This window comes from Tympanuchus pallidicinctus, unplaced genomic scaffold, assembly GCF_026119805.1.
Source record: "Tympanuchus pallidicinctus isolate F22 unplaced genomic scaffold, pur_lepc_1.0 scaffold8, whole genome shotgun sequence".
Lineage (NCBI taxonomy): Eukaryota > Metazoa > Chordata > Aves > Galliformes > Phasianidae > Tympanuchus > Tympanuchus pallidicinctus.
This window is the reverse complement of record NW_026294802.1, coordinates 40782294-40808160: the sequence shown is the minus strand read 5'-3', so window position 1 is coordinate 40808160 and position 25867 is coordinate 40782294. Positions and strand designations below refer to the sequence as shown.

The following is a 25867-nucleotide window of genomic DNA, read 5'->3' as shown; positions in this document are numbered from 1 at the left end:
GAATTTAGTAGTCAAAGTAAAAGGAAATTCTTATTCTTTTAGCTGAATTCAGATACACTAAATCTCACATGACCATTCAGAACATGATTGTTTTTCATTTTTTTTTCAATCTTTATTTGTCATATGATTCTGTTGCTTAGAGTTGATGCCCAGACATGGCCTGAAAATGATGTGGTTGGAGAAGTAATGTTCCCCCAAGTGCTGAATGGATTTAGAGAGAATTCCAGAAGCCCAGTTGGGAATTCCCTATTAAACAGAACTGAATTCTGTATTTTAGCAGAAAATTGCAAGTTGTCTGTCTTCAAAGTTATTGAATTAGTTTCATTTTTAATCAAGTAAGGCTTTTTTTGGTAGATGATATTAGAGGGTTAACGTAAAAATATGGAACACTTCTGATTATTACTTCTTTAAAATCCAGGTCACTATACTGTGAGTTGCTGTTAACTCGTAGTCTTTCATTGAAGTGCCAAAGATGGTATCTGAGAGGAAGGCTGTCATTTTTCTGGTAAAGCAATTCTTGTTTCTAGCCCATGACTATTATTGGAGAGCTGTTGCAGTTCTCTGTGCAAGGACATTTCCTTCTGAAACGTTGCTTAGGACAAAAGAAGTTACCTGAAAAAGTTCTGTAGACAACAGATTTGTAGAGGGTTGCAGCCCCTTAGAGTAAGCTAGGGAAGTTAAATTGACCTTGGTTGTAGTGGAATTAAAGCATCTGCTAAAGTATGCTTAGAAATGATGAGATGTGCATCTCTGCTTTTTCTTAAAGCTGAGCTGAAAACTTCTTCATTGTCTTCATACAACTTCAGACCTTCCTGTTTCTCCTTGTTTGTCTAATACTTTGACTCTCAGCTTTGAAATAGTAGTGCTGGGAAATGCAGGGCCTGTGGGTAGAACAGAGCTGACTGTAAGGTGCCAGTGAAAAGGAATGAGCTGGTTTTGTAAGCTTCTTCACATTGGAGTGATGTACCTATCGTGGCCAGGGCAGCACAGCACTGTAGCTTGGCATTCCCCTTAGCTCTACTTTACAGCTCTGAACAGCTTACATTTCACAGGGTATCAGCTCTTTCCAAGCTCCTTTGCTGCTTTGAGTTTGGCCAAGTAGTTGCTGTCATAGATTGTGGTGATTTTGTTGGGATGTTCAATTCTGCTTCAAAGTTGCATTCAATTTTCATTTGAAGTCTTGTCATTATATTTACTGTTTCTGGTTTACTTTTCTGCTGCTTGGAGGTTCATGATCCTTGAAGTCCCTTCCAACCCTGGCCATTCTGTGATTCACCAAACTAATTTGCCTTGACTTTCTAGTTTAGTACCATGGTCCACAATATTGCAACATCCATTTTAAATACTTTGATTCAGTTAGGCTTTAAACTCATTAACACATTTTTGCTTACAGAAAAGCTTAAAATGTTGGCTATGTGGCTGTACTAAGCCCTTCAAATAGTTCTTTGTTCAATGCATCTTAACTGCAAGGGATTTTCTCAACTACATTAATAGTGCTTTATTTTTGGTGGCATTTTTAATATACGCATAATTTGAGCATTTAATCATCTTCTTTCCATAGAAAATGGATACAGTTAGGGACATTAGAGCTATTGTTCCCAAATCAGTGGTGCCATAAGGACACCTTTTGCTTTAAATATTCATGGAAATGTGGTGGTCTTTTACAACATGATTTTATTTTAAAAAATAATTTAAAATGAAATATTTTGCATCAGAAAATAGTTCTGTTACAAATGAAATTGTTTATTTTGTTTCAGATTAATGAGTGGAGTTAAAAATAATGTTGGCAGAGGAATAAATGTGGCCTTGGTCAATGGTGAGTGACTTCCTAAGTGAGCAGTGTCTTCATTTTCCAATTCTTCATGAAGTTTAAGGTCTGCTAAGGTGGTGAAAAGTAAACAAGAGGAGAAGAGGAGTACTCAATGTATTCGTACTGAGATAATGTCAGATTTTGCCATTTCTGTATTTTAGTTGAATACTGTTGTATTCAGTTGTATGCTGTTTGAAAGCAGAAAAACTTGATGCCTTTTTTTTTTTTTCCTATAAATGTGGATTTCCATGATGGTTATCTATTCATGCATCAAGTAACTTCCTGATACACATGGGATGATAAAATTGCTCTCTTGATTTTGTGTATTGCCACTGTACACCAAATTCTTCTGTTCTCAGAGAAATTCATTTAGCAATTTTATTACTACATGAAAGGAACTGTTCATTATTCACCAGTTTGAAATCACTAGATTGTATTAGTCTGCGTTTGTTGATCTTGTCCATGTATACATCCATGTAATATGTATTCAGGAATTTTAATTTCATTAAAAATAAACAGATTTACCTGCGTGTCAGCTTCAAGACTGAACATCAGTACTGATATTTCTCCTTAATATGTAAGAAGCAATTCTTTGTAGTGCTGAGACAGCACTTCATTATTTTGCTGCAGTATAAATTAATGTTATTTTTGGGTTGTGTTCAGGTTTGTGTAATCTAATGCATGACTTGAACAATACCTAATTCTGTTTTGCCTTCCTCTGTTGTCTTAGTCAAAAACCAAACCACCTTGTTCTGTCATGTAGTTCCCAGACTTTCTTGTCTTCTGAATTGTATATGAATGTATCTATTAAAAATGAAATTCTACCTTCCATCAAATACCAACTTTGTAGACAGGGAGAATACTAATGTATGTATACCAATCGCTTTCTTCTCTATTCATTCCAAAAGTTTAAATCAACTAGGAATCTCTAATTTGTAGCAAAACTTGCTGAGTAGTTTTGATTTTTCCTGCTTCCTCTGCAGTACTGAAAGCAATCTATAACTGTGCTTTCTCTTTTTATGCTAGAAAAAGCACCTAAAAAAAGTAAATTCCCCATGAATTTGTGAAGTGCGTTTTCTTTATTACTGTTTTTTGAGGGTGTTCTACTCAAATCTAAATCAGAAATTTGCATCTTTTATCATTTTTCCCCTCTTTTTCCGGCACCTTTTCACAAACTGTTGTGGTTAAGGAGTGGTCTTCATAAAAAATAAAACTTGATGATTTATATGGTGTCTTCTGCAGCACTTTCTCTGACAGTAATTGAAAGGAAGTGGGGATGTTGTCTCTGGAGTAACTTTTGGCTTTTTCCTGACACCAAACATTTCTTTTTCTTCAGGTAAAACAGGAGAACCAGTAGACACTAAATTCTTTGACATGTGGGGAGGAGGTAGGTGCAGTTAATCTAGCTGGTTAAAGAAACAAACCATTTCTGTGTTAACGTGTTTGTTCTCTTAAGTTCTGTTTGCTGTGGTATTTTAAGCCTTACCTCTGCCTTTGTAATTGTGAGGAGGATACAACTTTAGGTAAACACACATAGTTGGTGTGGGAGAGGAGAAGGGAACTGCTCAGGAGAATAAGCATGTACCAACTGGCAGTCAGCTTCATATAGACGAAAGCCTTTCTATAAAATGAGAGTTCATTCTTATGCGTTCTGTTTGCCTCTTACTGAAGTATATTTATTTATTTATATATATTATATATAATATATATATATATTATATTTTTTTATATATTTATTTTTATATATTTACTTGAGTATATTTATAAGTATTAAAAGAAGTCTGACGTCGCAGGTGTTTAAATATGATTAATTGCTTATTACAAAGGTTTTGTTTTCTTTCTTTTCAGATGTGGCACCATTTATTGAATTTCTCAAATCCATACAGGATGGAACCATCGTGCTAATGGGGACGTACGATGATGGTGCAACCAAGTATGTCATTGATTTATGCATTGACTAAAATTTTAAATGTTGCTTTTAATTGCAGTCATTTCTGATAAAGTTTTGTCTTTCCACGACAAGGCATTAGAAACTATGCTTTCAGTTGATCAATTTAATAATGCTAATATTATTTGGGGATAATGAGGATCAAATCTGTCTTATGCTGTTGAATTTAGGTCATATGGTTGTGAGAAGATACCCTCTGATTGAAATGGATCTGTTCCATCCCACGCTTTCCCCAGGACAACCTGAAGATGTAGTTTGGTAGTTAAATTGTGCAGAGCGTTTCTGATAGGTGTTGCATGTACCCCTTCTTTTCTAAGGTCTGAGAGTTTTTATTAGTGTGAGCCTCATGCTTGCCTTAAACTTTTTTGAAGTGTTCCACTGAAGCTGCTCAGCCTATCAGTATAAATATAGCTTAATTTAATTTTAATATTATTTTAATATTCTTTATGCAGTACTTTCCAACCTTCTCAGCTTCAATCATCTTTAATAGATACTGAAATCGCTGTAGAAAATTGTATTGTCATTATTTAAGTCATATTCTCAGAAGGAATTTTTTTAATAGAGAATTTTTTTTATTTTCCTCCGTTATTTTAACATTACTTACACTTATATTATGTACTTTTTTTTCCTCTCTTCTGGTACAGTTTGTTGTCCATGACCTGTCTGTATTTTGATGTAGAAATAGCTTTGCTATGACAAAGTCCTGACTACACAACATGCAGTATTTTCAATAACTGGTTGAAAGTAACTTTGCCTGCCTTAGGGAGATGAAAGCAATCTAATGTTTCCTTATCAGAAGGCTAGATCTCCTAACTGTTGTGCTTCAGCATTTAGATAAGTAGTTAGGTTTTTTTTAATCATGTCTCTGCTGGTGTTTTCTAAAACTAAACAGAAAGGTGAGTTTGGCACATTTGTGCTGACAGCCAAGAACTCCTCATTAGTGGTATTGCAAAATTAACCAGAAACTAGTGGTTGTGACTTTAGAGTAACCAAAAACACCAAACTGCTAGAAAGCAACTTAAAAAGTGAAGAATCATCATGTTTAAAAGATAAAAATCTTACTGTGAGTGTTTTGGTGGTGGGTTTGGTTTTTTTTTTTTCTTGCTTTTAATATAAGCTGTCTTCATGCTTTGGAAGCTTGGAGTGTGGGTGGTGCAGATAGCCTCCAAAGTAAATTATTTAATCATTTTTTTCATTTTGGTTAAGGTGAGTCATACAGCCATATCTCATTAAGTAGAAATAATGAGCTGTTGTACTGAGATCCTATCTCTTACAGAATCTTTTTCATTTCTGTATTTAAAATTATCCTGTATGGACCTATGGGCACTGAACCATGCTGTGGTGACAGCAATTCTCACTTCTGAATTAATTGAAGAGACAAGAACTTCTGTGTATTTAGGTCGTTCTTTTAACCTAGAAGAACTATTTAGGCTTCAACTTCAGTGTGTAAATAATGGTTATGTTAAAGATTAACTTTTCTTACTTGCTTGGGGAATTGCTGAAATTGTTTGAATTGTGTATATAAATTCTCACAGGATAGGATTCTTTGCTTTTGTTAGTGGTTTTATATTATTTGCCTGATATAATATCAAAGAGCAGAGCTTATTAGATCAGCTGATTATAGAACTGGCCTTATCTGATTTTGAAAGACAGATCTTTCCCAATATTGACTGACTTAAATTATATTTAATCGGGTTGAATCTAAGTGGTGCATTGAACAATGAAAGCTCTGAGAATGTGTATTTTTATTTTTTTTTCCCAAGGCTTAATGAGGAAGCACGGAAACTGATTGCTGAACTGGGAAGCACATCTATCGCTAACCTTGGCTTTAGAGACAATTGGGTCTTCTGTGGTGGAAAAGGAATTAAAACTAAAAGTCCTTTTGAGCAGGTCTGTGACTTCGTACATTCTGTAACTTATGCTATGTTCTGTAACTTCAGCAGCTTACATTAATAGAGACATGGCCTGTTTTATACCATGAGTTTACTCAAGATGGGTGTCTACTGCAATAGTGGCACACACTGTTATTTTCAAACTTACTTCTTGTCTGTTTGCTTTCTTTCATTTGTGCAAACAGACTGTGGTGATAAATCTTACCTGGGTAGGTCTTAGTATCCCAGTAACTAGATGAATTTTATCTTAAGTGAATTCAGTGAAACTGGGTATTCAAAACCCAGTTTCTTTAATGCCTAAGAGTCATATTTTAGGCCCACTAACCTCTGACAAATAGATTATTAAGGTATTGGTTAAGCTGTTCACTTTGTTCTTCTTTCAGAAATTATTGCTGCCATAGAAGAACTTATGAAATTAAATATACGTTCCCAGACTTAAATAACTACAATTTAACATGTGTCATTGTTTCCTTTAATGACTGGTAAAGGTAGCTTTGTACTTGGTGAGTGCAAGTGTGCAGACTAGTGCAGCAGCAGTGGCAGACTCTTCAGTTAGTAATGTCTTATCTGACAGCAGATTATTGATTTGTGGGGGGATGAATAAGTTTAAAGAAAAAAAAATAAGCTGGGCATTCAACACTAAATAATTTTCTTAAAATCTGACTTTATTTTCAGTGTCTTGTAAGCGTAGTATCCTTATTAAATATTTCCTAATGGTTTCTGTTTTCATGTAGTTGATCTTCTCCTTACTTGTTTTGCTTCTTAAGTAAACTTTAAAAATGCTTTCTGTATTATGGCTCACTTGCTTTTAGCATACATTTACCTGAACAATTTGCTGTACTGAGGGTTTGTTATATTTGATGATAATTAGAAAAGCACAAGAGGCTACTACTGATGTCGTCTTGTCTTTACAAGAAGTGCCTTTGCAAGCTGTGACTTAAAGCAACATGGTAGAAGACTTCATATTAACAGTCAATATTTTCTGTTTGCAGCATATAAAGAACAACAAGGACACAAACAAATATGAAGGCTGGCCAGAAGTTGTTGAGATGGAAGGTTGTATCCCTCAGAAGCAAGACTAAACCTACAGAAAAGGAAAGGAGGAAAATGCACTTTCTGCTGTTATTAGGGAGAGGGCTATGAAGGAGACTGTGTTGTAAATAATATTTTTAAAGCATGCAGCCATCCTGTCGGTGTGTGCATGAGCACTGACATCTTGAATATTGGGATTATTTATTGCTAACACACATAAAATCCTTTTTGTAAATATGTTCAAAGTAAAAGGAACATCAAATAATTTCTAAACAGATTTCTTAAAAGCACAGTATTTAGTTTGCCTATGGTGAGTATCTTGTAGACCAACTGGCTAATAAATTGCATATGCCAATAATAAACAGATCCAGACAAATGTTGTACTGTCTTCTAACATTGCTGTGAGAATGTAACCTTTGTGGAAAATATAGATTTTAGAGATAAGTTAATAAAGAGCTTTAATTTTTTTTATCCTCTGCCTTTTTAATGGCAGCATCACTTTTTATTGAAGGTAATTGGTTATTCTAATACCAAGTGCTAAAAAAAAAAAATAAAATTTTCTAGTCTCCCACCAAAACTGAATAATCTGCAAAGGAAGAAAACATGGTAGAGAAATACAGATATACCATGAAAAGCACAAATAAGTTATTTTTACTAGGGAAGAGCAAGGGCAAATGCATAAATAGCATATGTGGTACTTAAAAGCAGTCTGGAAGGATTGTTGATCAGTTTGAAAACAGTACTTTCTATGTAGAAGAGACTTGGCACGTTAAAAAAACAGTACTTGTTCAAGTGACTTGTTCATTATTTTTGTAACAATTTTTGTACTGCTGCTTAACCACTGAGTCTACCTGTTCAGCCCTGCTAGCTAGCCACATAGTAAATCTGTGTAATGGGATTCCTTCCTGCTGTAGCTGTAACCCTAGAAATAAATTTTCCATCGCAAAGAAGCCAGCAGAAGGCAGTCTCCCTTCTAGTGAGAGTTGTCCAGGCTACAGTATTATGTATCTTTACTGCTTGTGTTACATCTAATGTGGGGTCACTTGTGCTTGCAGAGATGTTAGAGAAAGCATTGCATCTTTGGTTATGCAATCTACGATATTCAAACTTCAGTGACGATGCATCTTCATTTTCTTTCCATGCAAAAAAAAAAAAAAGGACCAAGTTGAAGTGGCCTTATTCTTCAGCTCATGCCAGAGCTATCGGAAAACATAGCTTCATTTGTAGGTAGGGCCAGCTTGAACTTTCACTGCAACTAAGTCTGTTATAAATTCAATTGTTGGTATACAAAAAATGGGGGATGTTACGGAATTGATTGTAATCTCTTGGAGTTTTACATCTTGAGTTCTGGTTTAATCTTGAGAAACTTCCATCTAGTACCATGGGAATAAAGCAACAAAGGATTTTTCAGGGACCCACAGTGTAAGTTCCTATTGTTGGTATGTCTTCTGAGATGAACTCAACAGTGTGCACTAAAAAAAGTCAAGCAATATTGGGCGTTGCTTTGCAAGTCAAATAACCTGTGATGTCAGAGTAAGACTGGACTTTGAGCTGTTCTGTACATTTAAGTAGCTTGTTAAATAATGTGGCTTTCCCTCAAGTTTAATGTAGAGCAGCAATAAAAGCACCTTATGTGGTGAAATTGTTTATTGTTAAATCTTTCAGATTCTCTTGTTTAGGAGGATGTGTCAAAATCATATGTATCTTTTACATCGAATGAAATAAAACACCTGATTTCTACCCATTAAAATAAATAAATTTTATTTAATAACATCAGGTTACTGTGGAAAACTAATTGCAAAGTCCTGGAATTTTCACATGAATAAATTTTTATTTGTAAGTAAGCTGGTATTGGTTATGCTGCTATCCAAAGTAATAACAGAAGAATTTGAAGATACTTAGTAGAGGCTTGAAGGTGGAAGTGGGTTTGGTGAAGGCTGGGTGGGGGGGGGTGCATCTGGGAAGCCTTTATTGTTTCCTTGCACGATTGTCTTCTACAAAATGTAACGGAGGACACAAAAGAAGCCTGGCTTTAGTTCTAGCTTTTGTCTTTAGGTTTGTGCCTTTTTTCCTGGCCATCAGAAGCAAGCATGCATATTATGAATATTTAACCTGTTAAAGCTGGGTCTACCACAAAATATTTAACTACTGCTTTTAAAGCAATAAATGGTTTAATAATTGTTCTTAAATCATTTAGTTCTTGTGAAATCTGCCTCCTTTTCCCTCATTCTCTAACTCATCCTCGGAGCTGCATCCTTTAATATTTCAGTTATACAAATGAGCTCATTTTGGCCATGAAAAATGAGAAAAAACAACAAGGATCCCATGGTCTTTTTTTGACTTGCCACAAGATAAAGTCATGCCATCTCACTCTCTACCTTGAGTGGGCTAGTTGCACCATTTCCTTCTGTAGCAGTAAGCTTTCTGATGCTTTCAGTAAACAAGACTTTGGTAATAATGCATGTTTCAAGTAAGTGATGAAGAACTTTGTGTGGTTTCTCCTACATCATGTGGTATGAACTTGCTGTTTTGTTCAAGGAGCTTCATGCAAAAGTACCCGTTTGAGAAAGCTCCAGGATACGTCACTTCCTACATGAAAGGATGAGAACATCTGCAGCGCCTTGAGGACAGGGGAGCAAAGGAAGGAAAGATGAAGATGGGGAGCATGTCTGCCTCAACAAATGTATGTGTGAGTAAAGGGGCAGGACACAAGAAGGTTGTGGCTGTTCTCACCAAGGAGCACTCAGCTGGGATCTGAGCCGCCTGGAAACTGCTTCATTGTCAGCCACAGCTCTCAACTGCTGTGCTAGTCCTCTTTACGTGTATGAGTCTTAAAGAAGCTGAAGATGTCTGCCTTGGAATGCCGTCTGCATCTCTCCTAGCATCGAACATATTTTTCTTCTTGAAAGAGGAGAGGCTTTGACAGCCTTACTTGCTCAAGTGCTGGTTCAGAAAAAGCTTTCTGTTGCTTGGCATGTTTTGTTTTATAGACATTAATGTGGCTTTTAATTCCCTCAGATGTTGATGAGACTAGAAAACACTTGTGTTCATAATAGTTCCTAAACTGTTTGGATTATCTGCAGTTTAGAAGCCAAGTGGTAAATCATGAGGAGAAATAAAGTGTTAGTGCTGGATATATTGACAGGGTTTTCTGTGCACAGATGGAAGGGCCATACCCCTCCATTAACTGGTTGGAGTGGAGCACAGGCTAGAAGCTGCTGGGAAGCTTTTTCAGCTTTCAGGTCAATACAGGTGGTTGTGTCCTGGTCCTGATACCTTGTTTCTGATGCTGTACTGGGCATGTGAGGGATGCTGCTTCTTGCCTCCAGGGCCGTATACCAAAAAGATCCAGCACCTGGGTTTAGCCATTTCCTGCAGCAGCCTCTGTGAAAGAAGAGTTTCTTGTCTGCACAGGCAAAAATAAAAACATAAATAAATGATGGAGCAGAGAAAGAAGGAATGTGCTTTACTTGAGATATTTCATTACATTTCTGATTGTCCTATCTGTGGCCTCAGAGATAAGGCAGCCTCAGGCTGGCTTAAAACCAACTGTAGTTTCTCATCTCTGCTCCTTTTATCCTCTTTTATCCTTTCAGCCAAGATCTGATGTGTCCTTCATAGGCCTGTGTTCCTCAGGCATCCCTTCCAATCCTTAAGTATCAATCTAGGATAAGTGTGATAATGTACAATTCAAATCTTTGCTGAAATTAATGATTATTTTTTACATCAATTAAAAATTGATCGCTGGCCTCAGAGGTACTTAGTTGTATTTTTACTTACTTCCTGACCCTGTCATTTCCTCACTAGGAAATGCGTTTATCCTTTTAAAATCACCATTGCAATAGCCTGTTCCCACAGGATGGTTTGTTCCTTTTGTAGGGCGTTGGATCAGCCCTGTTGTTGTGAGAAAAGCACTCCCAACTGAGGGGAGGTCTCTTCTTTGAGCTTGGATAGTGGTGGAAGGGAGTACTGTTTTCCATGGAATACAGCCTGACTATTTCTATGATGCTTCAGTGATCACTTCTGGCTAATTATCTTACTTGGCCTTGAGTATCTTAATATTGTCTTTATCAGCACCGCTTCATTTTCCCAAGTATCCTGACTCATCCTTTCCAGCTGGAAAACTGGGTGGATAGTGTCTTTTATGGCTTCGATGTATGCACTCTCAAATTTTATTGAAAGCACTTAATATACATGTGACACATTGTAGAAAACTAAACACTGTGCTAATTTTCGTGGTATGTTAGTAAATGAAATAGTCTGTTTATTGTTCTTTGAGGTGTGTAGAAAATAAAACTTTATTTCAGGGCTGACTTGCATATATATGGAGAGGAGTAGGTATCAGTAGAGAGTACTAGTCCAGCTGTATTGTGTAATAATGCACACAAATCACTGCATCATCTTCATTAAATTTCTGATCCCTAGGGATAGCCCAAAGCAGCTAGTTAGCTCTGTTCCTCTAACACTACAAAGCAAGATGCTTGGATCAGATCCTTAGTGTTGTGATTATGGAAATTGGCAGCAAAGTCAGCTCAAGGAGTTACCACTCCTGGTCACCTCCCTAAGCCCTTACCAGTGTGTTACTGCTCGGTTTGAGGCTACAAATGCAGCCAGAGCTCTTGTTTGTGGTGTTTCTGTGACCCATATCACTGAACTGAACTGACCCAGGGGTCAGGGCAGGGCTAGCAGTGCGGACCATGCCTTGTAACCCCAGCCTGATGCTCCAGAGCCAGCTGAGATAAAATTGTTGGTGTTATCCCAGATGATATATACATCCTATAGAAACTGTGCATTTAACATCAAAATACTGTTTTGGACGTGTTGAGATATGGTAACATTGATTTAATTTCTTAGATTATGGAGCAGATTAGACTGTAAAAGACTGGGATGCTGACTTAGCTGTCAGCTGGTTTTCTGCTGCTGACATGAGGCACAGTGCTCCTTTCAGCACAGACAATAAATGGTCGTCTATGTAAATAATAGTGAGTTCTCTTTTTAACCTCTAGCGTGTTGGCAGGCTTTTGTTCTAGAAAGAAATGCTTGTGAAGTGTGTCTCATTCTTTTCCACATTCAAATGCACGCTTTTAGGTTTTTGTGGATAATACCTATAGAAATCTTACCAGTCAGAATTTTCAGTGTTTTAACTGGGGCAACCTGATATGTGTAGAGCTTGATATTTAAAAATATCAGAATAAGAAATGAGAATTTGATGATTCTTGAAGAATTAACAAGGAAAGCATGGAGTTCATTTAAAACTACACTGAATAGTCATAAAAATAGCAGGACTGATGGGAAAATGCCATGGCCAAACCTTGAGCAAGGCTGTGATGTTTCAGCTCATTTGCAAGCTCACCAACAGCAGAGCATTTCAGAAGGCCTTTGGCCCTTTTTGTTAAAGAAAATTTGGTTCTTTGCTCCGTTGAATTAATCTAAACTCCATATGCATGACAGCCTTAGCAGTCCTGATTTTGTTGCACCTCTTTGCTGCCCAGGTGAGGTGCCATCCACCTGCTCTGCACCCAGCCATGGACTCCACTTCTTGCCTGTGCTGGACATCACCAGTCGCTGTGCTCCAGCGGCTCAAAATGAACTGCAGCCTCGTGCTCCTGCCTGCAGTGCACCTCCAGCCCCAGTGCTGACACAGTGACCAGACAGCATTTCATTCTCTGCTGTGAAAGTCATTCATTACTTTACAGGACCATCCGTGGAATTACACAGCTGTCAATTCAGTATGACAGCAGACCCTGGCACAGTGTTAATTTCTTAAGGTAGTGTATTTCAGCATTAATACTTTGTATCCATCAGTGCTTTTGCATTAGTTAGCTCTAGCATTTATTTAATGTGGAGTTCACATCTGTCATTTGTGAAGGGGAAAAAAGCATATTTGATTTCCTGAAATGCAAACTGCAGGAGCAGTTTAGGGAAAATAACTTCATGCTATTGACTGCTGTGGGCTTTACCTGTCCGTGAGCTCTGCACTCAGCAGCACCTGCCCAGTGGTTTTGCATAGACCCGACTGGAAAGCCAAGACTTCTTGGATTGGCAGACAGGTGATGTCTACAGTATGTTACAGGCTGAGACAGAGTGCCTCCTTTGGCATGGTCTGCTTCAGTGGTAGGAAAAGATGGTGTTCCTCAGCCTCCAGCGCGTGCCCCATGCTTCAGCCAGCACTACAACTCTGCTCTGAGAACACAGCCAGTCCACGGGCATTTCTATTCTCACAGCAGCTCTTAGTTTTTCATTTCACAAAGAGGACTCTTCAAAAAGTAAACCCGTGGCATTTTTCACAGGTTTGCTACTTTTCACAAACTGCTGCTCATTGCACAAGGGGCTCGGAGATAAAGCCTTTCTCCCACTCAAATCCTCTTGCTCAGATGGGCAAACGCACCCAGTGACTTAAAGAGAAAGGATGGGTTGTAGCAAAGCTTCAGCTCTCTCATACGACATTTGTTCAGCCATCCCGGCTTTCACAAACCATGTTGTTGTTTTGTAAACCATGTCCCTACATCTCTTTGTTGTCTTTTGTCATGCTTTGAAAAAAATAAACTCTTTCCCCTTTCAGCCAGAAAAAAAATCTTTTATTAATAACATTTATCAACAAAAAAACATTTTTATTTTGCCTTTTAGATCTAGGTGACTGCTCTGCAGCCTCGATTAGGAGCTACCCAAGCAGGCACTGACACCCTGAATGCGTTGGCCCTCTCACAACTGCCCCACTCCTCAGTGAGATGCTGATGTGCGTGCCCCTCCTGCTCCAATCCACAGAAACAGCCCTTTGAGATCTTTTCTCCTTGGAAAATCCCTGAAGCTGACCTTGTGTCCAGGAGCCCTGCACTATTTCCTCCTCATTATCTAACTAGGTCAATGCAGTAAGATTGGCCGAAAGTGGAGGTCAGTCCTAGAAGAACCAGTACATAAAGGACTTCTCTTCCTGTTACTCTACACAAGGCAACAACGTAACACAACACAGGTTTTGTTTCCTTCCTCCTGACCTACACATCCAATAGACAGTGATGGGGAACCTGGTCACTGTCTTTCAGGAGAAAATAAATGACAGCTTTGAAAGCCTCAACCAAAGTGTCTCAGCAGATATATTTCTAACAACTGCCTGCCTGTGTGGAATGAGTTAAGGGACTGCAGCCCCTCAGCAGTCCTCCTGTTGTCAGTGGGAGTCCCGCCACTTATCACTGGAGCCCAATTTCACTGTATGCAAAATGGGTTGAAAAGAACAGAAAAACTCTACAGGATAGTAATTAATGGTCGTTTAGAACAGCCAAATAAGTGCTTCTCATCTCTGTGTCACCGGTGTCACCACTGTGTCAGGTCAGTTATAACTGACCTGATTGTAAAAAAAACCAACATCTCAGTAATCCTCTGAATAAGTTTCCCCTGCACATGCAAATAAAAATCAGTTACAGGCTGCTGCAATAGTAACAAACATCAGCAAATGCCAAAGGCTGCAATCTTAGCACATTCGTTTTGGAAACCTCTTACATAACTTGCATAATTTAAATATTTACAAAATATAAACTTTCTCATCTTATCAAAAATAGGTCTTTGCACATTTAAACAACAGAAATCCTTTCCCGTGATGCTTTTTTAAACCAGGAATTGTACCACTGCATAAAAATAAACAACCTTTTTCAGATGTAAAATAGAATTAAACTAACACGTGGAGGGGAGAAAACATTATTGATAACAGTTGAAATATTTTAGTGGTGTGAGCCAATCCTTCAGTGATATTGTGCACTGAAGTGACTTGGGATACTAATGAAAAGTTCTATTTGTAGCTCCTGTAAGAGAATGTGATTGAAGTATTAAAATTCTCTCATTTTATGACAGATTTATTTGAGCTGAGTCTCACATGGCTGTGAAAATGCTGGTGAGCCCCAGCAGGATGGCTGAAAACGGCAGGTTGACACACAGTCCAACACTGGGGCGATGACGGGTTGATTGCAAATTGTGCTCTTGGGTGCTGAGGAGATACCAGTGAGGGACTGCACTTCCCTCAAATACCAAGCTGTATTTCTGTCCCTCCTCAGACCTGGCCTTTGTGCATTTGAAAGACAACTTGTACAAGACCCTGAGGTTGCTGTTTGGCATGCCACGATCACCACATTCACTGAACTGTGCTCCAACCCACCCCAGCTGTGGGCATAGTTTGCTCCAGGCCAATGGGCCGTCCTCTCCTATCCCACCTCTCCATAGGCACACACGTTTCTGGGTACCAGGAGCTCTTCTGCACATCACACAGAGAGCTTTTCAAAAGGTCACAAAGGAAACACTTCAGGATGAGCAGAACATACAGCACTCCTGTATTTTTTTTTTTGTAAGACTGGTAGAAATGAATCATACAGCAGATCCATCTGATGTGTCTTACAAGCCTCCTAGCCCTTCATCCTCTGGCTGATAAGATCTTGGGTTCTCTGCACTGTACCCACTGATCACATTGATCTTCAAGATGTTGTGGCTATTCAAGTGCCAAAGACTCTAAAATGTGCCACTGGGAGTCTGTTGCTGTGGCTGTCCCTGTGTGCAGGCTGCTCTCCACTCGTGACTTTCAAACACCAACTGTTTGGAGTATGCCCTGTTTGGCGATGCCCTGGAGGTGAATCCCCCATAGTCCCTGTTCCAGTAACTGCTGTCTGCATGGCGCACAGCCCGCTGTGGGGCGGTTTGGCTGTTTCTGTGCTGAGCCCTACTTGCAGGTGTGTACGTCAGTCATGGTCTCGCACCGCCGGCAGCGCACGTAGCAGCACCAGATAAACTTGCACTCACACCTCTCCACGTGCCTGACCACGTGCGTGTTGTACCCGCGCCCGCAGCACAGCAGGTTGCAGCCATCGGGTCCATCCGACGTGCGATTGCATTCCCTGCCCTGAGTCCCAGGGATGCCCAGTTTCTGATCTTCGACGCAGTAATTGGGCGATTTGTTCACGTACAGCAGGTCTTCTTTCTGGATTGGTATTTTTCTCTGGCTCTTCTCTTTCCTGCGTAACTTTCTTTTCAGCTTGTCTGATATCTGTATGCTGTTTTCATACTTATCCTTTAAAAACCGGCCAATCTTTTCAAAGGAGGACATGGTTTTCCAGCAAGTTTTCACAGCGCATGACCCAGAAACACCGTGACAACGGCAGTCCACTGACATCAGCTTTGCTACAGCCTGAAAGCAAAGGGAGAAGACATTTGGATGTAGTCTTTCATTCATTGGGAATTCTCTAAGTATTTAATACTGCTACCGCCAGCCAGACCACAGGAAGGTGCATTTTATGAACCATGTTTCTACCTCCAGACTTCCAGCAACCCAGTGGCAGAATGATTGAGGTTGGCAGGGAGACCTGCCACAACCTCTGCTCCAGCAGGGATGCCCAGAGCAGCGTGCCCAGGTTCACATCCAAGTGGCCATTGAAGATCTGTGAAGAGGAAACTGCACAGCCTCTGGGCAGCCCATGCTGGTGCTCAAAAGATCTCCAGAAATGGCCTATATATGAACCTTGCAATGGCAGTAACTAAGTAGTATCAAAATGCCAATATTAGAACTTTGTATTTCTCAGCAGCTTTTCTTTCTGAAGAGCAAATGGTCCTTGTGGGGAACAGCAGGAGGGGAAGCAGCAAAAGAATAGCTACCAGCACCATTCCTGAGATGCAGAGAGACCTTCAGCTCAATCTTCTGTAGTAAATCTGAGGTGTTTCTTACAGTGATAAACCCTGATCTTGAAATGTAGGCATACACATACTACAATGGATTTCCACTGTTTCCAGTGCCCTTAAATGTGCACACGTCTATGCTCAGATGGATGCAAGCAGTGGGCTGCACAACAGCTATCCAACCAACAGTGGAAATCTGCAGCCTGTGTTTAGCTTTTGCAATATGCAAGAATTTTGGCACATTTTATATGAAAGCAAGACTCCAAGAACTTGAAACTGTAAACAACCAATAACTTCCTTTATCTGGGACTGTAATTCAGACAACCAGCAGACAACAATTAGCAGACAACCAGCATAGTACTTCCTTCTAGAACAGCTAATAGTCATGGTATAAAATTACACAGTTAGTCTTGTGACACATTACAGTTAGGATAAAAATAAGGAAAAAAGTAATCAAATACAAGATATAGCAGAAGGATAAGGTATTATAATTTGTGCTTCATTTTACCTTTTCATTTTTTTGTATTCCTTGTAGCCATCTGTGGGCTCACACGGGTTGGTGGTTAATAGCATGTAAAGCCATGCTACACTATTCCTTTTTATTGACCTTCTGTCTCACAATTCTTTTCCAGAATAAAGGTAGTTAGAAAACGTAATGGAAAGAGAGAATTTTAGTTTTTCTTAAAACTTCTCATACAGCAAAGCCAATACAGATTCAAAATATTTTTCTATGGAGGAAACATTAAAGAGGAGGAAAGATAAAAAAAATCTATATCTTCATGCTGTTTATTAAAGCTCATCTGAAATCTTCATCTCCTTCACAGCACCCATAGATAGAAACCACTGACAATCTATGTTTTCCTCAAAATATCTTAGAAAGAAAAAAGAGAAAACAAACCCATCTAACACCCTTAGTTTTCCTAGGGGAAATAAGTTTAATTTGTGCCTGTTCTCAAGTCCAGATCCCGTGATGAGAGCAAAGGCTGGGAGCCTTGATACTGATACATAAATATTACAGAATCACAGAATCACAGAATTGTAGGGGTTGGAAGGGACCTCCAGGGATCATCGAGTCCAACCCCCCTGCCAAAGCAGGTTCCCTACAGCAGGTCACACAGGTTGGCATCCAGGCAGGTCTTGAACATCTCCAGAGAAGGAGACTCCACCACCTCCCTGGGCAGCCTGTTCCAGTGCTCCGTCATCTCACTGTAAAGAAGTTCTTGCGCATGTTTGTGCGGAACTTCGTATGCTGCAGATATTACATTAATGCAAATATTACAGGCAATTTACAAACAGAAGGGATTTAACAGTATTTTCCAATTTCAAATGATCATTTATTTGCACCACAGTAAGTAACTGAAGTGCTGAAGTAGTTTGAAACCACAGTGTGCTGTAAGCCTTGTAGTTACGGATGCAATGTTAGTCTTCACTGCAGCATGACAAGGTGCTAACTAGTGAAGAAACAACGGAAGGAAAACATAGGGTTTGGTTTGAAGAAAAAAAATATACTTCCAAGTCTGCTATGACAAGACACAGTAAAACCTGGATGAGGGAGAATGATTCAGATGTTGACTGGGGAAGACCTGAACACGTCTGCTGGGTGTTAATGGAGAGTGAGTTCCATGTGGGCAGCTAGCCCAGCAGTGACACTCAAGAGTCTTTTTCTGAGGATAAATTAATGAAAACAGGAGTGGAAAATGATTCTAAACAGGAGTGGAAAATGATACTGGAGTCTCAGGTTAATGTCAAAGTATGAAAAAACAGCATACATTAGCTGTATATGAAACATCAGATCAATGTGAATGCTACCAATATACATCTGTGTGGAGTCATTGAGAATATACACTGCAATCACAAACATTTGTGTTCTTGTTCAGCATGGCTTTGGCTTCTTCCATAAAGTTCTGATGCAATCTGCTTTCAAATGATCTATGGTGTCATCACAGTTGTGCTTGACCCCAGGTTACTGCTTCCCAGCTGCTAGAATGGGCAGGTTTTCTGGTTGGACGCCAACACATTTTGGGCCAACTCTGCTGACAGCACTGGGAGCTGACATCTTGCTTTGTCTGATTACAAAACACAAGCCTGGACCTCAGGCTGTCATGTGAACTCCATTAACAAACTCCAAAAGTTGAACATCTGGCAAAATTTAGAGACTGGGAATCTTCTTTTGCTTTTTTTCTTGGAAACAAATCTAATCCAGTGCCTACAGAGCTGACACAGCTTTCTGTGGGGACGTGGCTACAACACAGTGTAGTGCCCAAAGAAGCATAATTTCCAGCTTCACTCCCCAGTCGATGCTTAGTGTCCCATCTCTAGGTTCACATGGAGAATATTTTCAGTTACTCATGAAATACTGGGACAGAAGTCTCCCTAAATAGCAAAACTTCATACAGATGTTAGGATGCACACTGCTGATCACACAAACACAGTGGACACGTGTCCACCAGTACAGGCTGGGACAGTTTTTTGGTTTCCTTAGGTTGGTCACAAAACCAAGAAGGCTGTTTGCTTGTGAGAAATGACCAGCGTTGAACCAAGAGAGGTCTATGATGGTCATATTCAACCACAAGCCCACACGCTTGCCTTTTGCTGACCCTAAGTTGTGTTGGTGCTGGCAGAAGTGTTAAACTGGACACAGTGATCAACACTGATCTGTGTTAAAAAATAACCTAAAATAAGGCTATTTTTAGGTGACTTCGTTTCACTGATCTGATGTAATTAAGAGAGGGAGTGACATGGGGAAGGAAAGTGTAGCTGTAACAGGCAGATGAGCAGAAAGCAGAGATTTGGCTGCAGCTGAGTATCAGTGGAATTGTACGTAGTCTGTGTACCCCTTACTGCCAATCACTGCTGAATAACTCCAGGTCAAGCCCTCTGTTTGCAGTCCCTATTCTCAGCTGTGAGGCTGGGACTGTGACCACCTGCTCTGTGGTGAAAACCAGCAACTGCAATCAAATATCTTAATTTAAGGCACAAACAGATGAGAAGTACTCATGAAGATGAGCACATATTCTAACGGAGGTACAACACTCAAGAGCAGTTGCAGATTGCTATCAATCCTCAAGTACCAATAAAAATTAACCCTCTGAGGAGCTAACCTACTTGCATGTGAGAAGATGAGTCCTCCAGGTCAACACACTTCACTGGTGTGTAATTGAACAGGAATTCTTCCATCAGTGGAAAAATATTACTACAGTAGTACCTATCGTTTTTATAAGGCAGCTCACATATGCATATCTAAGTACACTGGACATTACAATGCCAAAAGATGAAGAATAATTATCTTATAACAGAATAAGGAATGAAATATGGACTTTTTGAAGTTCAGGTTAGTACTATAAACAAAGCACAACTCAGTCAAATTATCATTATTCTTTCAGAATTGATATACCTTGGACTTAACTATGAAATGTGGAGATATAAAATGGGAATGGGAAAGGAACAAGAGAATTCCCAGCATACCATTTCCATGAGTTACTCCAAACAAACAGTATTGTCCCTGGAAGATTGCTCTTGCAAGACACACAACCAGGAACATGATAGTATTTATTACAAAAGGTCATAAGGTACCAAAATGTATTGCAAAACATCCTTCCTGTAAGCCCCAAAACATGAAGGTCAACGTTTTCCAACATCTAGTCAAGGATTTTGAAATTAGAAAAATGAAGAGTTCTGCTAAACTTCACTTCAGTTAATATCACTATTAAAAATCCCAAGGACCAACAATAAATGTTCTCTTTCATCCTGGACGATGGTCAAAATATTTACTTCAGCCTACAGCTTGCTATTAAGTTACAAAATATTTATGCACGGAAGCTAACTGAATACTCTGCATATTTTCATCCAAGATAACGAACAGTAAATAGACCATTGCTAGAAAACCATCAAAGCTAAGGATCTTCAGGCTTGCAGTGGATGATGGGTTTTTCTTTTAAGTGAAATTAGCTTGAAAAAAATGATCACATGCATCATATGCACCACATTTTACGAGAAGTCTGAAACCCTACTATGTCCTCAGGACCTGAAGGACACTGATGGGTCACTGTAGATGAGCTGATCCAACTTAAAAGACATTAGCTTCAAAAGAGAAGCTTCTTTTCTAGTTTAGGGAGATGGCAGCGTTCTCCCTTTAAAGCTAACATGACCCCAAACAGCAGGGCTGGCCCACCTGCAGTAAGCAGCTGTAACCCAGTGTGGGCATGAGTGAGCTCTGAGTATAAGGGTGGTGCAGGAAGAATAAATGCTGTCACTGAAGGCAAGAGGACAGCAAATCGCTGCTGCTGCTGAGCTAAGTAAGAATAGAAGAGAGAATGGGGCTTCAAGGAAACAATCTGTGTTACTGCCATCTAAACTCAGAAAAAACATCTCTTTTCTTCCAGAGTTCATCAGGTGTCTTGCACTTTGTTTCCAACATCTCCACTGTCACACTGATCTAAGAAAATGCCACTCTTTCACAGTCTTGTTTTACTGATTTCCATGAATTCAGTTCTTTTCCTAATTCTCTGCAATGGGAGACACAACAGAAGTCTCAGTGTATGTGAAATGCAGGTTGGCAGGAGTGGACCAAAATGTCACTGTGGATTGTTGTTCTCTTTCTAATGACAAATATGACCATTAAAATAAAAATCTATATCTGTATTACATGCTAAATAATGTGAGAGATAAAGAGATTTAAAGAGAGATTATTTTCTGGAGATTATTACCTCCTCTCTTAATTATTTCTCTCTACAAATGTGACTAATAACTTTTTGCTCTTTCTCTAATGAATAACCACTTAATCTCCTCCCCTTTTGTTAATATCCCCCACTACACAACACCAACCACCATTCCTTGGAGACGATTTAGCTGCCCGGCATCTAATTGAACTTAAAGTAACTGTTCTCAGCATCTTCTTTGTTTTCAAGTTTATTTCATAGAATTGGAGAATAGTTTGAGTTGGAAGGGCCTTAAAGCCCACCCAGTCCAACCACGTGCCACAGGCAGGGCTGCCACCCACCAGCTCAGGCTGCCCAGGATCTCATTCAACCTGGCCTTCAGTGCCTCCAGGGATGGGGCAGCCACAGCTTCTCTGGGCAGACTGTGCCAGGGCCTCACCACCCTCTGAGTAAAGAATTTCCTCCTAACATGTAATCTAAATTGCCTCTCCTTTACTTTAAAGCCATTCCCCTTTCTCCCATCACTACACTCCTTGATATTGAGTATCTCCCCATCTTTCCTGTAGGCTCCCTTCAGGTGCTGGAAAGCTGCTACAAGGTCTCTCCAAAGTGTTCTCTTTTCCATGCTGAACAACTCCAAATCTCTTAGTCTGTTTTGATAGGAGGTCTTCAGACCTAAAAAGGGTGTATGTCTCTCAAAGATTTGCTATTTTTCCTACAATATAATTTAATTAAATAAAATATATTACCTCATAACATATAAAAGTAAGTTTACTTTAAAACAGCTTGCAGTGGTACCACCGTGGTTCTTTTTTGAGATGTTAGCTTACTGTGGCTATTCCCAAACCATGTCTGATAGGAAACGTTATTTTCTATAAAACCCAGCCATGCTTTTTCTGAAATTTCAGAGTTACAATGTTGGCCAGCAAGTGTGAACAATATGTTGTCCAAAACCAGAGAGTTACCATTCCTTTTCTTCAGTTACAGCAGTGCCACTGAGCAGAATAGATTTAAAGAATTATGGGGCCAGAGAGAGCCATCAAACGCTTATGAAGTCAACAACTCCCATGTAAAGCAGGGAAACTAATTTTAGAGCAAGAACCAGAATGCTCTGTCACTGCAGATGTAAACCTCAGACACCTGATTTTGGACTCACATCTGGCTATTTCTGCCTCATTTATTGGGGTTCTCTGCAGACCAGCACAGAGGAACCAGTGTTCCACACTCATACACTGTATGAGGGCAGGAACACTTTGTTACCAGGGCTTTGAATTCTCTTGGGAGAAGATCTATTTGAAGCCAACCTTCTCTCTTTGCTTTGGTTAGTGCCCTAGCCAGTGGGCTGCTTTACAGTAGGACTGTCATTTCCAACCCATCTTTCAAAAGAAAAGGATAAATCTCCTTTTCCTCATTGATCCTAGATTATTGCCCACAGATAAGGATGCCAGACTGTGGATCCCAAATGAGTGATGGTCTCCAGTGAGTCTGTTCATTCATCATTAGAAAGAATTAAAAACCCAAGCAGTAACAGAATATTACAGAAAATAAGGGAAAAAAATCTTCAAGTAGTATTCTGATAATGAGACTAGTTAAACTTTGCTATGCAATAGAGTATCAATTACCTATTTGTGAGCACTTTGATCAGCACTCCAGAACCAACGTGTATTTTGTGAATTTTATTTGAACCCATGACATTTACTTAGCTAAGCACAACTTGATTCTGGGTTTGTAAGTGTTGACTTTGGAGGTGTCAGCCCAGTTCTTGCCACTTGTACCTGCAGTCAAGGACCAGCCTCACTTGACTGATGCCATTTGCGAACAGAACAAAGCTAACCATGGCTTCCCTGCTCAGCAGCAACACGTACCTGCCTCCCAGCCTCGTTGTTGTGCAGGTTCATCGCCAGCAGCCCGTTGCCACTTTTTCCTGACGCATTCCTGATGGGCGCATCCAGGAAGCTCCTGCTGAAGGACATCCCATAGTGGATGTCGTCGGAGCAGCCGCCCCAGTGCCAGCCCTCGCTGGCCGAGCCCCCGCCCTGCAGCTTGGTGTCACAGGAGCACTCAGTCACGTTTCCTGCGCTGCAGGAGCGGGTCACAGCATGCACCAGCCCTGCTGCCGTCACTGCATACACAAACGCGGACTCCTTCGTGCCTGCAAGGCAACGCAGGGCTGTTAGCTCATGGCTCCCAAGCTCTGCATGCTGGCGGAGCTGAGGGAACCGATTTTACAAGCCAGAGCATTATTAAAAGCGAACAGTTCTGAAGTTAAAGTTGTCACACCTTGGTCTCCAGAGTTAACTTGTTTAAAGAAGCCGTCAATATTCACATCCAGAAAAAGACTTCAGTGCCTATTCGTGTGGCTATGCTATTAATTCTGCTGTTTCTGGCTGCTGGATTCTTGGTAACTGCTTTCTAAATCTGGTTGGGAACTTTATTGGTCAATGAAACTTTTGAGCCAATTAAGCTTTAATCAAAATAAAGCACAACAAAAAATCCTCACCCAGCTTAACCACCCTGACTCTTCGCCCACTCTGATTTTCACTATTTGTATCAATTGGATGAAGAAGTCAGTTCAGATCTTGGAGGATGAACTTCAAGATGTCAAGATCCCGGGGTAATTTGGTACAAAGCCGAAATGTACTTCATTTTCAACTGAGCAAACATTGAAGTTGCCATAGCACACAAAACATATGGCTCCCTGATTCTTAAACCAGGCAGTAGTTGGGATGGCACAAGAATATGTTGGCCAAGTGCTCCTCCAAGCACATGGCCAAGTAACCTAGCCATGGCAAGGACAGCAGCTCACAAAGCCCTTATCTGCTCCTGCTATATCTGCTGTACCCAAAGAATCATGGACGCACTTGCTTGGGCCTCTCCAGTGATCCTGGCACAATGTGGCACACAGCACCACACACTCTCTAAGCAAACCTAAAGTCAATCCCCAGCACCTAACTGCAGATAACATTTCCTTGTGCTAATTTCCACTTGTAAAAACACCCTGCTATTCCCACTCCCAGTACTCCTGCTCATCAACTGGAATGTTTTTGCTCCTTTTTCCTTTCCATGTCAGTCTCTGGTGCCAGTTCCATCACAAAACCTTTCCCTGGAACACAACAGTGGCTCAGCAGAGTCACACAGCTGTGGGGCTTTAGTGACAGCTCTTCCCATTGGCCAGAAGGACAAACAAGGAGTGCAACCAGGCTGCATAGAGGAGAGTGAAAATCTTGCTCCCCTCCTCATTTTGGGACGTGCATCTCTTTTTATTGCTTATTTTATGATTCTTTTTCCCCCACTCCTGTAGTATAAAGTGACGATTGCACAAAACTGGGACAAAGTGCTGCAATACTTAATGGAGCTCACACGTCGGTAGCTGTGTGAAATCAGCAAGCAGGCCTCAAAGGGAACCTGTAGGAGTAAAGCCCTTGGACTGCCATTCCATACAAATGCAAACTCCCTGTTTGTGTACTAATCTCAGCAGTTCCATCATCAGTTCATGCAGTGGGAGCAGCGCTGCTCTGGTTGTGCTGAGCGCTACCTCTGACCGAGTGCATGTGCTACATTTTAAAGCAATTCCTGTTCAGTTTGGGGTGTGAGCAGATTTCTACCTGCAAGCAAGCACCTTTTTGAAACCGTGTGTCACCCATTTAGCAATCGCGACACAAGTAAGGGCACAGCAACCTCAGCCTAAGAATAACATTTCAACACAGTTTAGATCTACTTCAAGGTGCCGTCATCCCCGGGAGCGTGAAGCAGAGGATGACAACAGGTAGCAGCAGAGCAGCAGCTCGGCCAGACAACGCGGGCAGCTCCCGGGGCGACACTCACCGCTGTTCAGCTGCTGCCCGAAGGCGGCGGGCGGGCGGCGCGGGGCGGCGGGCGGCGGGCGGCAGTCCCAGCGCTCGTGTCGGAACTGGCTGCGGCACTCCTGGAGGCCGAGACGCGCTCCCTCCCGGATGGCGGGCACCAGCTCCGGCTTCTGCCTGCACAGCTCCTGCTGCCCGGGGCTCAGCGGAGGGCTGGCGCAGCCTGGCTTCTCCGGCCCGCCGGCGGCCGCGATGCCCAGCCACCTGCGGAACAGCCCCGTTAGCGCCGGGACCGGCGGACCCGCGCCGCGCTGCCCCAATCCCCGCATCCCCTCGCCCGGCTACTCACATCCATGTGCCGCCCGCGGCGCCGGGGCAGAGGGCGAGCAGCATCGCCGCCCGCAGGAGGCTCCGACCGAGGGCGGCCCCGCGCCCCATGGCCGCGCATCGAGCCCCTACTCGGCTCCGTCCTCCGCGGGAACAGCCCGGGCCGGCGAGGAGGGCGGCGGGCGGGGAAGCATCGGGAGAGCTTTATTCCCTTCAAGGTGAGAAAGTTGGGCTTGATGCTTTCCCCCGGGCCGCTCCCGGCTCTGCCTCCCCCGGCCGCGCATTGGCCGCCCCGGGGAGCGGGGCGGGCCGGGGCGGGGAGCGGGGAACTGCGCGCCGATCCGCACCGCACCGCTCCGCACCGCCGCCCGCCCCTCGGCGCTGTCCTTCTCTTCCTCCGGGACTGAAGCTCCTGGGGGGATGCTGGGGAAGTGCAGGCGCCACGGGGTGTGCTGCAGGCATTGGGCCGCAGCGACTTCGTGCACAGAAAAGAGGCGTAAGGAGGGCTGGTCGGAAATGAGAATTTTTCCCACACGTTTTATTTAAATTTCCCTGTGCTTTCGTAGTGCTAGATAACTGGCCGTGGAGCCAGCATCACTGCTCATTTGCCCAGTCCTGTTAACTTCATTCTAAGCCTTATCAACTATTAATTTAGTATTTGTTAATCACTTGTGCAAAGTCTTGGACAGAAAGGCACCCTCAGCCCATACTGGCAGCCCGATGCATGATGCAGAGCATCACCAGCACCC

The 25867-nt window shown here is 41.3% G+C and overlaps 2 protein-coding genes across 3 annotated transcripts in view; one reads left to right on the top strand and one right to left on the bottom strand.

The window, feature by feature from the left end:
* The window catches only part of FAM3C (FAM3 metabolism regulating signaling molecule C), a 29660-nt gene extending 21202 nt beyond the window's left edge, over positions 1–8458 (top strand). For both annotated transcript variants that reach the window (XM_052668925.1, XM_052668926.1), the window contains exons 6-10: positions 1758–1816; positions 3147–3197; positions 3659–3743; positions 5522–5648; positions 6643–8458. In XM_052668925.1, the coding sequence (XP_052524885.1) occupies positions 1758–1816; positions 3147–3197; positions 3659–3743; positions 5522–5648; positions 6643–6732 (412 nt within the window). In that variant the 3' untranslated portion in view covers positions 6733–8458. The remainder of the gene's footprint in view (positions 1–1757; positions 1817–3146; positions 3198–3658; positions 3744–5521; positions 5649–6642) is intronic.
* Positions 8459–15176: 6718 nt separating this feature from the next.
* WNT16 (Wnt family member 16) lies at positions 15177–25438 on the bottom strand. Its single transcript, XM_052668924.1, has 4 exons — positions 25141–25438; positions 24814–25055; positions 22854–23140; positions 15177–15845 (listed from the first exon to the last, which is right to left on the bottom strand). The coding sequence occupies exons 1-4, from the start codon at positions 25227–25229 to the stop codon at positions 15381–15383; spliced, it is 1083 nt and encodes a 360-aa protein (XP_052524884.1). The 5' UTR covers positions 25230–25438; the 3' UTR covers positions 15177–15380.
* Positions 25439–25867: the final 429 nt, after the last annotated feature.

Coding starts and splice junctions, on each gene's coding strand:
- WNT16 (XM_052668924.1), bottom strand. CDS start 25,229: ATGGGGCGCGGGGCCGCCCTCGGTCGGAGCCTCCTGCGGGCGGCGATG. Junction 23,141..24,813: donor CGGGCAGCAGCTGAACAGCG/GTGAGTGTCGCC, acceptor GTTGCCTTGCAG/GCACGAAGGAGTCCGCGTTT. Junction 15,846..22,853: donor ACAACGAGGCTGGGAGGCAG/GTACGTGTTGCT, acceptor CTTTGCTTTCAG/GCTGTAGCAAAGCTGATGTC.